At 36.6% G+C, this 12,029-nt stretch overlaps 1 protein-coding gene across 2 annotated transcripts in view; it reads left to right on the top strand.

The window, feature by feature from the left end:
* DCDC2 (doublecortin domain containing 2) overlaps positions 1-12,029 on the top strand; it is a 55,026-nt gene extending 42,997 nt beyond the window's left edge. For both annotated transcript variants that reach the window (XM_039712203.1, XM_039712202.1), the window contains 2 exons: positions 7,796-8,131; positions 9,409-12,029. In XM_039712203.1, the coding sequence (XP_039568137.1) occupies positions 7,796-8,131; positions 9,409-9,516 (444 nt within the window). In that variant the 3' untranslated portion in view covers positions 9,517-12,029. The remainder of the gene's footprint in view (positions 1-7,795; positions 8,132-9,408) is intronic.

Genomic DNA, 12,029 nt, shown 5'->3' with positions numbered 1-12,029 from the left:
GGAAAGGACAGCCAGCCAGGACTTGACTATCTTGCATAAAGCATAAATATTTACAAGCCAGCTTTCACTAGAATGCTGACACTTCTGATAGGCTATCATTTCCATCAGCCACATAAATGAGGTGGTGAAGATAGAGCTTCATATTTTTTTTATTTTTATGCACCTTCTCTGTCTTGCTGTTTGAAATACACAGTTGAACAAATGCCAGATTAGCCATTAACTAAACCTAGCGTTATACTGGCTAGGCTCTTGCTTATGTCCTGTTCTGTAAAATGCTGTCTGCCAGCTGAAAACACATTAAAAGAACAGGCTTTGCTTTACTCCAGACTAGCTGACAGTTGTAATTGAACATCAAGGAAGAAAAAAAGAATATTTTGCCTTAAACCAAACCAGACCTTTCTGTTCTATATTCTTTACCAAGATTTCAGCTCCCAAATACAGAATGATTAGTTTCTTCTTTTGACATGCAGGCTTACTTCAAGTTGGTTGTTTGCATCACTGTGTCAACATTCATGGGGACTGATGACAGACTATGAAACCAGTTGTGCAAATAGCAAGGGAACAAGGTGGTTTGTGACAGGGAGGCAGCAAAGCAATAGGAGTTTTTTATTTGAGATAGTAATTGTGTGTTACTTTGAATTTGCTGCTAATAATGCAAGTATATTCAAAGCAACTTAGAGAGAAAAATTTCTAACTTTTAAAGCTTTCAGAAATGTCTACTCTTCTTCTTTCATTCTATATAGGTTCTAAAATACAAAAGCAGCAGTTTCTAGTGATAATACTGAAATAACACTGCAAGTTTGAACTTGTTTATCCATTTCCATGTCTTCTCCCATGCTGAGCCCTTGGGAGGTGGAGTAAGCAGGAGAGTTATGAGATCTGAAGTTATCCAGTGCATAACCCCATAAGGAATTCAGGCGTGTTGTTGTGCCAGCCTGCTTTGCCATGGGGTATGTGATACTTGCTATTAAGATGTGATGTAGAAAGAGACTCCATTTGGGTTTTGGTTTTGGTTTGTTCTTTGGATTATTTTCTCCCTCCAGATTTATCATCCCCATCTGCTTCTCTCCGTCTGTATTTATTTGTAAAAATTAGCTGGTGATAAATTTATCTAACAGGCACTGGTTTGGAGTTTTTCTGTAGATGTTAATATTCTTGATTCTTTCACTATCCATTTGCTTTCCACTTTTACAGACATGTCCACTGATTAATGCAGTCCTCCACTCATTATTTTCCATTTCCTGCTCTGTGATGTGATGTGAGATTGTCTATCTCCCCTAGGTGAGCTGGAGCTGGAGTATATCATCAGTAGCAGAAAATTTGCACCTTTCATTTGCAGTTTTCATTATGGAGTACACATTTTGCTTTAGAGACCCAAGATTCACCTCAGTGAGCAGAATAAACTGTTTATCTTGCCCATGGCTGAAGGCAAAATGTTAAAGTTTATGTTAATTCAACATTACAACAGGCTGACTTGCTTGAAGAGACATTCTTTCATTAAAAAGGCTACAACTTTTCTCGAGGAAACATTTTGCCCATTGCTGAAGGCAAAATGTTAAAGTTTATGTTAATTCAACATTACAACAGGCTGACTGCTTGAAGAGACATTCTTTCATTAAAAGGGCTACAACTTTTCTTGAGGAAACATTTTACACTACATCAGTAAGAACTTCAAAATGGCATTTGGAAAGAATACATGCAGAACTTATGCTCAGATTTCTCTACGAATGATGCAGCTGTAATTTAAGCCTTATGAATTTTGAGTGCTGACAAGCTAGCAGATAATATTTTCCACTGTATATTCTCCTTACAGCTCTACTGATTTACACTTAATGTTGTTATTTTTTGTCTGTGTTAGATAGGGAAACTCTGATTGGTTCTTTGCAGTTCAGAAGGAGAAGGGAGATCTTTCCTTGGTTTCTGTGGTGCCTTGAGAAGAGTGACCTAGAACAGAGGCTAGACAGAGTTAAAGAATAAAGTAGGTATTTATTAAAAGGCCTTAATGGATACACCTTGGGCAGTAGAAGAGCACCTTCTCAAGGCATCATCTGCATTGGATGACTGTGATTTATGAAGTTGTAGTAGCAATGCCTGATCATGTCTTTAGAAGCCAACAGCTGAAGGGCCTTCACTTCTTCTGAGTGAAGCCTGGGAATGCAAATCTCTTGTAAAACTAGTTTTGATACCACTTTGAAAAAAGCTTCCTCTGTGTAACCCTGTTTTCAGAAATTTCAGAAATCCTAGAGCAGGCAGTTTCTCAAATTGCATAACTTACTTGCTTTAACTTGTGTTTTTGCAGTCTCAGTAGGACTTTTTGTAAAGTGCATAACAATTTTCTCATTATCTACAGGTATGCTCAGCAGATCATACTATATTATAGGAAGTGAAGTTTAGGGAAATTTTATTGAAAAATTTGCATGCAAATATTGTGGGGAGAAATAAACTTAAGTGTCACTGAAGTAGATGGAAAAAAGTATTTTTGACTTAGATACATATTAGAAAATATTTTTCTAATTTTATTATAAGATCATAAAATCTTCAAATGATTTGGGTTGAAAAGAACCTTAAAAATCATCTCATTTCAACCCCTCTACCACAGGCAGGGACACCTTTGACTAGACCAGGTTGTTCAGAACCTCATTATGCTGGTCTGGAACACTTCCAAGGATGGGACATCCACAGCTTCTCTGGGCAGCCTGTTCCAGTTTGTCACCACCCTCACAGTAAAGAATTTCTTCCTAATAGCGAATCCTATCTCCACAACATTTAAACTCCACCTGGAGCAACTCCAGGTGGAGTTTAAATGTTGTGGGGATATAGTCTTTTTGCCTTCGGGAACAACAGTGCGTTTTGTGCAAATGTGGGAACTATGTGGGAAGTGTAAGACAGTTGAACCTTAACTATTCATTTGCTTGTTTTCAAGAGTCTGGGTTTTGTAAATGATGTGGAAGAGAAGAGGGCTGCTGTCACTTAGCAACACTTTCTGGTTCAGGAACAAAATGTTTTGCTGTTGGAATCTATGCAGTGCTGCTACAAAACATTCCTGAGTAGGAGCAGGGGAGCTCTGTTCTGGAGAGCTTTGGTGCACTTGAAGTCAAGTGTTCCTGTTGCTGCATTTGTAAGATGTATTCATGCTGCTTTTCATGACCATTAAGATTTTTGTTGTCTGCCACATTGTTTGTCTGCTGTGACCATTAGTCAAATAAACATTTCCAAACTACTTCAATAAAGCAAAATTACGTATTATATTAATGGTACAAAATAATTTCTGCCTTAAATGATTTGTGATACTGCACTTTTCAGTATCAGTCATGTACAAACCTTCTGAGAGGTTTGCATTAGCATCCCTAGAGGAAAAGAAGCCAAATGCTTCAATGTCTGAAGATTTCCTGACTTGCTGCTTTTGAGTGATGATGGCATTTGGTAATGTAGCTCTTAATGAAAGATGGCATTATGAGTGTAATTAGAATATGTCTTTCTTTTTTAAACACTGTTTTTGCTGAGATTAAAAATACTGTCAAGCAATCATACTTCTTGAATGCAAAATGAAATTGGCTCTCTTTCTCATCAACCTGTTAGTTAAGTCAGGAGGTTTCCAAAAGGCAAGCTGGGTCCATATTTCCAGCAAGAAGCTGAAACTGCTTCAGTTTTTCTGCATGCCTTTGGTTGACTATGCATTTCAATGTGCATATACAAGTCTTTTGTTAGTGAGTCTTTTTATTGCTAGTCCATGATAAGCAAAGAACTATTCTCACATTCACACAGGTATGGTTTGAAAACTAGTTATTTTAAGTAATGTGCTTTCAAGCATGGAACTGCAAAAGCATCACCTTTGCTTAAAAGCGGAAACCAGCAATGCAAAAAGGAAGGTTACTTCCTATTTTCTTCCAACCATTCAAAAGGCAAAATTACAAACCTTATTATGATTAGTTCTGACTATAGGAGGAATTGGAATAATCTAGCACAGCGACTGGAAAAGCTCCCTGCTCTAGAACTCACTTGACTGTGAAAATTACCTTAAGGAATAGGAATGCTTCTCCAGTCCAAGTTCAAGTTGTGCTGTTGTTTTTTGAGGTGTGTAGATGGGACTAAACTAATGCAGGAACATTTATGCTGTAGTTCATTACAGTATCCATGTTCAGTTACACTGGGCTACAACTGGCTGGTTGCTTCCAACATGAATTTTTGATGTGCCTTTTGTTCTCTGTTACAATCCTTAATACCCTTATGATAACTGTGTTACATAGAGGTGATTGAGGCACTCAGGCCTGGAGATATATCCAGAGCTGTTTCTCTGAATTTGAGATGCCCTGAGATTTTATAGGAACCACAGATGTGAGGGACAGCTTCCTGTGAGCCAACACAATGGCCGAAGGCTCAACTCTTGACTTCTGAGCAACAGGAAGAGGAGTACCACATCTGTCTTGGCTATCCATCCAATTCATTCCATACAGGAAGTTATGACTAAGAATATTTTGATTATTTGAAAGGTGACTGATGAAAAGCTAAAAACTAAGATGGGAAATGTCACTGCTTCCACATCAGTATACAAGGTCATTGCTGACTTGAGTCTGATAATTTCTGCAAGGATAGATAGGTCTTAGTCAGCACACCTGTTTTGCTTTCAGTGTGCCCATCCTGCTTTATTCTGACTGAGGGAGCACAGTTTGTGGTAATTTTGGTGCATATATAATACGCAATTTGTGCAGTCATAGGTGGAGGTATGGCTGGACTGCATCAAATTCAATGAAAAGGTTCCCAGTGACTCCAGGGGACTTTAAATTGCACCCTGACCCACCAAGTACTTTAATGTAGGTTTTAGTTCACTATTTCAGGATCACTGCTATCACTAAAATTGTTCAAGAAGGTAAAGTTAAGCATGTATAGCACTTACAGGCTTTGTACTATTAAGACCTCTGGTTTTCTCCCTTTTTCTGTTTTCTTCCCTGCGTGTATATATGCAGATAAATATTCTCTTTCCCTAAATATGAAAAATTTTCTCAGTATACCTCTTTCTCAGTGAGGAAAGTGTACTTAAAATAGAGAATGCTAATTTATGCATAGCAAGTAGGTCAATAAGATCTCAGTAGAAAGTATCACACTTTTTACGTAAAGAGCAATGTACTATTTGGTGGGTGATTTTGGCCTTCAGTTTCCTCCCTATAGTCCTGTCTTAGGTCTGCTGTGCAGTCTGAAATGCACAGTTAGTGGTCACATTCACATTTGAAAGGCTACCTTTGACTCTGCAATGCAGAGGGAACCATACTAGATTTCAAATTACCTTGTGAAAAGTCTTTTACTCTGAATCAATATTGATTTTTAACTTGTTTGAAATGCCCGTTCTTATGTAGTGTAGCTTGAAAGGAGATTAAATGAAGATTGTGTTTTGCTTTCCAAATGAAAAGCTGAAAATGTGGCTTTTTATTTTTGTCTGTAATAATAATGACATTGTAGTAATATGCCCAGCTATCTTGAAATTTTCAGTTGCTATAAAAATATTATAGTTGCACTGGTGGGAGTTGTTCTACTCATCTTGTGTTCTACTATTATTTTTCTTGCAATTTAGCTTGATTGGTCAAGTTAAATATGTTGGAATTTGAATGTTATTTCATGCCAGTACTATTCTCTGTGAGCTTTCAGTGAGTTTCTGTGTACAGTTCAATAATGCTGAGTTTATATTCTATGTTGCTCAGATTTAACTCTTCAAAATTTGCACCCACACTTATTTTAGACAGATAAGGTCAAATGAGTCTAGCTAGCATAGCACTTTAGAAAGCCACTGTCCCTCAAATGTTCATTTTGCCTCTATACCAAAGACTGCTTCCAGAGCAGTGAAACCAGTTAAAAGCATTGGAATACACATGTTTACACCATGGCATAAAGCCCACACGCTTTCTTCTGCAGTCCAGAATGAGCCACGATACTAAAGCCATGCAGGCAAGAGCATATATTCATTTCTGCTTGTACCCACTACCAAAAAGCTGAAAATTGTAATGTCTTGGATGACTACAAAGTTAACTGAGAAAGAATGTGTTGACTTTTCTTATCCTCCCTTTATTTAGTGTGTGTAATGTCATGGCAAGTAGGTGTCATTAAGTAACACCAAACACAGTTTTAGTTAGTGGTGTCTGGTGCATGTAATTTGTCCCACCCTCCCCTGTTTCTTGTCAGAATCCAGAGCTTCTAATTTCCTTAGCAGACTGAAAGAAAATTAGTAGATACTATGTCTAAGAGTAACAGGTAACTTCTGAGAATTTATGGATCTACAGATTCTTTGCTATCTTTATGTGCTGTAGGTTATGAAGGTTGAATCAAGTTTGCTTTGGATGGTGCCTTCTTTGAAGGTTTCTGTAAAGACGTGGCTTGTTAAAGTTTTATTTTGGTGGTAATAAGACCAGTTTGATGTTACTAGATGAAAGTGAGTCAGAAAGGCTTGAATAAAAAACACATAGAAATGACTGTACTTCAAAAACCATTTATGGAGCCACTATTTACCTGGTTGTGTACCCATGTTCCTGGTAATTCCATATTCTGTGCATTATTGCAGCACAATAACTTGTTCTTTTTGCAGCTGTGCCAATAATGGCATTGTGCACTGGCATAATAAAGTCTTATGTTTCTACTTAGATATCAAAGGAAAATCAAGAGGTTTCATCAAGAGGCTTCAATAAATTCTTGATCTTACTGTACTGGGTCTTAATACATTGAAGGTGATGAGAGAATTCTTTTGAAATGTTATGACTAATGAGGAAAAGAAATTTTTAGAAGACAACTTACTTCTGTGTCGCAGATAGCTGCTTGCATGAAGGAGCTACTGAGGACAGTAAAATTCCAAACAATTTTGATTAGGAAATAATCTATTGCTCTCAGCTAGTTTGCTTTAGATTTAGAGTCTGATGAGTCTGGGAGGCAGATACCTTGTGGCTCCTGTGGGATTTTTTCACTTTATTTTCATTCATACCTCAGCCCAAGTAGGTAAGTAATCTTGGCAGGTGGGAGCATTGGTGGACTGAATAGTCAGGTGACTCTTCAAAGCTGAAACTGGAGGGCAAATGACAAAGACCAGACAATTTGTGCATCCATCTCCCAGGCTGTCATGAGATGGTGCTGCCAGCAGCTTTATCCATAGTGAGTTTCTGATAACTTTTCTACAAAGTGAGGCAAGATCTTGTTTCTTCTGGCTGCTGGTACAATTCTGTGTAGGAAAACATTGCTGCCAAATGTCCAGCAAAACTTAACCAAGCCACGCTACATAGGGATCTTTGGGAAGGGGAATGATGTCTTGGAAGTGAACAATTGTAGGTCTGCCTCATCTCTCTAACTACTTTTCTGTGTATTCAAAGAAGACAACACCAATGGTCATGGCATGTCCTGGTCCATAGGTGAAATGCTTCTGGGGAACAGTTTGTAGGCTAGTAGTACATGGTATTTTCTTGTGACAGGACTTTATAAACAAGTATGTACTAGATGCTAGAAAGTCAGAGAACCTGGAATAGACAGAACAGAGTAAGCTGTTGCTGTGTCAATTCAGTTTAGCTCATTCCAGTTGTTTTGAGTGTGGTCAAATGGATTAAACTCCATATAGTAAATTTAAATCTCACCAACACATTTTGGAAATGAATCAAAGGGCATTATTCGGTGTAAGTAAAGGAGCACAATTTTCTGTCCACAAAATTAGCATACTTATTACTCAGTAATGATGTAATTGTGAATTTGATGTCTGTCATATTTCAGAATTGCGTGCAGCATTCTGATTTAAAATACCTCATAATGCTGCTGCTTTGTCTTTCACCAGAGACCAGCAGAAACTGTTGATGAAGAAGAAAATGTAGAAGAGGAAGATGACAGGGGAGAGGAGGAATATAAAGGAGAATATCCAAAAGTGAATGGAGAAGAAGGTGGGGAAACTGTTAAAGAAAGAATTGAAATGGAAAAAAACGAAAAGAAATTAAATGAAAATTATGAAGATGAAGGAGAAACACAGAATGTTGACCAAGCAGAGGAAAAGGAACTTATCCATTTAAATGGCAAAAACAATGAAGGAAATGGTGAGGGAATGGAGCATTTGAACTACCAAGGTGATCTTCAGCCTGAAGAAGAAATAAAGGAGGATTCTGGCAGTGAGAACCAGGTGAGTGTTTATTCTTTCAAACTGTTTTTCTTATGGTATTGTTCCTCATTCATCTCAGCCTTATGGTTCTCATCTGGTCTCTAAGTAGTGAATTTCTAATAAAGTCCTGAGACCATTTATGAGAACTTTGGTTTGTGGAAAAGTTATTTTTCATCTGTACACATCAGTTACATCAGTAATTACATTATATGCCCTTTGACTGAGAGAGCAGATGTTTCTCACTATTTTATGAATCTTCATCTACTACTTTCCTTATGTATTCATAAGCATATTCAGTATGCTGAATTTTGAAAAAAAAAGTAATGCAAAAAAATTCTTGCAGTTTCCAGAAAAGCAGAATCATTATATATTTCTACACTACTTTGTCTTCTAGGACAGAGCAGAAGGGTGTGTTCATGACACCAGTGCCTCATTATCTTGATGAGTTGACTTCCACAAAAGTTGCATTTCATAAAGAGCTTTTGCCATTGTTTTGTGGAAGTTTCATCTCTTTTTCTTAGAAATTGAAAAATACAGTGGATATGTACAAGATCCTTCAAAGCAAGGGGTTTAGTCAGTTTAAAAGCAAATATCCTGTTAATTTAGGATACATGGTAACATGCTGTTGGCTTAGATGGAGGGATGCAACCTACATAAATAAGGAGAACTCCCCTGACTGTCAGATGAACTGACCAGCTCACAGAGTGTGGGAAACAAAGTGGTTTGTTTGATAGGGAGAATCCAGGTCTGGGAAGAGTGGGATTCATGAGTGTCAGAAGCAGAGCAAATTGCTGCACATTCCCTGCCTACAGGCTACTGAGAAAGAGTTTCTTCCTCTGCTTCCTGTGACACTGGGAGTGGTTTCTTGCACTTTGCAACTGGGCTTTCTTCTGTTCCTGTGTGACACACAAGAATATTTTTCAACTGAGAGAGCTGAGTAACATGACATTTTTTTGGGCTCTGAATTTATTCTGTGCTTCATATATTTGAAAATTTTTTTGTTTTAGATAAGCTGAAGTTATTTATGGAGATGGAGAAAGTGAGTGAGTGTTCACTTTAAATGCATATGTGGGTAACTGGATGCTTGATGAAAGAACTGTAGGGAGGAACCTCTAATGTGAGTGCTTTCTCATTTAGAAGATATATAAGTATAAAAAATGTTAACAGGATCACTCTTGGAATTTTTCACATTAAGAATACCTTGTGGAAATTTTAATATGAAGAGCTTAATACTGCATTGAAATGAAGTGAAATCTTTGGTACCTATGACGTTAACAGTGCCTGTCCTTTTTCCTGAGGTTGATCCTGGTCTTGAAAAAACATCCACAAGCCCAAGGGTGACAATCGCCAGCCCACAAGAAAGTGAAAAGAATGACCAGAGCAATGACTGTGCAGCAGTTGCATAAAGAAGAAAAATATCAGGAGCAGAAAATGAAAAAGGATAAGACTTTAAATGAAAAGCATGTTGTTCTTTGTGATTGGTAAGGAAGGAAGGTTGAGTACTCACATCATGAGTCGAGAGATGATGATGCTCTATGGACTGATGAAAAACAAGTGTTTATATCTCCTAGAAGAACATAGAATTATTTTTACTGGGTGAGATTTTCTGGTAGGATTTGAGGGGGGAAAATACAAGAGTACTTTATAGTAGTAATAGAAATGTATGAACTATTCTGTGGTATCAGATAGTTAGCAGCAATAGAACAACCACAAAAATTTCACTGTTCCAGGGAAAGGAAAAGAGACGCACCCAGATTCAATGTCAAAACTTCTTTATCAATTTGTTCATGAAAATAAACTATTTTTCACATTTTAACTAGGGCATGTGTAGTTTTTCCTCTAAAATTCCACATGATAAGTATCATTTCCAGGTATAACATTAGGATATAACTAGAGTATGTTCCTCACCTAATGGATTTATGCTTGCAGAAAATGTCTTACTATAATGAGGGACCAGTTCAATGTCACTAAATAGTTTATTTTCAGTATATTAATTAGAATTATTAGGTTTTTGCATGCATAAATAGCACTTATTTAGCACTATGAATACATGTGGACAGCTTGCAATACTGCAGCTTGTTTCCATTTAAAACAGAAAATTTTGTGCCTTGTCCTGCACTGATTCACTAATAGTGAATTACTGTCATCATGAACAAAAAACAAAGGAAGAGTACATAGTATATTAGTTTAAAAATTTGAATTTGAATGGATTTATAATTCAGTCTAAGGGAAGCTTAATTTATTAATGAAATTTAAAAAAAAAACACATCTGGATTCAGACTGAAATTTCCATGAAACCATTGCTGTTGATGGAGCCATTTAATATGTGAGACATCAGGATGAGCCCACCCAGCTTTCTGTAAAAGTCAGGAACAATTATTGCATTTATGAACCCTTTGCATAGCCTTAATGGTTGGAAGTGTGTCATCATCCTTTTGAGCAAGCTGTCTCCTGATAGGCTGTGGCTTAATATGCTTTAGTAAATAAGGCATTGATCCACAGTATTTGTTCTCTTAATGACACTGATTCCATTGGTCTTATCATTTCTCTGTTAGTAATGGGAATAATTTGTAGTTCGTAGAAATACAGCCCTGAGCATAATTTTATTAATTATACACAATAAATAGTGGGTTTCCTTATCATTAATGCTAGTAAATTACTACTACAAGAAACTTAGTGTCATTTTTGTTGATTTCATGCCATTAATACAAGAATTACATTTATGAACAAATTGAACTTGAAGCACTGTTTAAGGAATGTGAAGAGCACTTGTCATAACTGAAACTCAAACAAACATCTTCCCTTCTTCTACTAGTTATTAAGTACATTTTTGCAATGTAATAGAAATTTGTGGAGATCTTTCAGCATATTTCTGTGTTTTGGCAATGTAGGCATAAAAGACGTGTTAAAAATGTATGAACTGGGTTAGAACAGTTTGCCCTGTGGCATCTCTGAATTGTCTGTGAAACCTTCTTGAAACCTTCTGTCTGTGAAACCTGTAGCTTCTGTTGAGCTCTCTGACAAAGACTGAAAGGAATATTGCATTTGTGATCTGTTCAAAATAAGCTCCTAATTTAGCCAAGCTCTTAAGCAAAGTATGCATGCTTCTCCTTTTTTTGGTGATAGCAATTAAGCCTATGCTCCAGTACATTTCATTTCTCTGGGATTTAAAAAGACATTTATAGTTAGCAGATGTAAAAACCAACCAAATCTTCCCCCCCAGCCCCAACAACAACAGCAACAAAAGCCTGAAACAGAATTGATAAAATAACTGTGGGTGATAGTGAGGTAAAATGACACAGGTGCCTTTATTGTTGGTTTCTATTTATAACTTCTGAGCTCTTGTTTCTTTCCTTTTCTTAAAAGTTTGGTATTTTCCATGCTTAAAATACTTACAGATATCAATAAGAATAATTTAAAGGATTAAACTAAATTCTAGGGAAATGTAATGTTATCATTTTTCTTCACAGGAACATGAAATACCTGTGAGTGTTACTCAACTTTGAAAATCTTTCCCCCTCTGTTCTCTTGTAAGAAAGACAGGATCTATTTCTTCAGAAAAGCAAATCAGACTGTTTGGAAATAGAGATATGACCATTTTATCATTCACCTTACAACACTGACAACATGAATTTTATATCAGGTTCTTTTTATTTAGGGAAACTAGTTTATGCCTAACAAATAATTCTGGTAGAAATTAAACTAGAATGATCCAGGTGGTCTTGATGATAGTTTCTCTGTCATGATATGCTGTGTGTGATGGCTTAACTCAGTTTTACTTGAGAAATACATTTTTTGTAAAGTTTATGTAATGTTATTTTATTAAGCTTATGTATAACAATTCTGAGTGTTTTTTAAAGAATTGTTTTCTTGTTTTGCTTTTATTTTTAAAAATAATTTGCTATTAAAGAGAACAGTA

This window comes from Passer montanus, unplaced genomic scaffold, assembly GCF_014805655.1.
Source record: "Passer montanus isolate IOZ18808 unplaced genomic scaffold, ASM1480565v1 scaffold26, whole genome shotgun sequence".
Lineage (NCBI taxonomy): Eukaryota > Metazoa > Chordata > Aves > Passeriformes > Passeridae > Passer > Passer montanus.
This window is presented reverse-complemented; position numbering and strand designations above follow the sequence as displayed.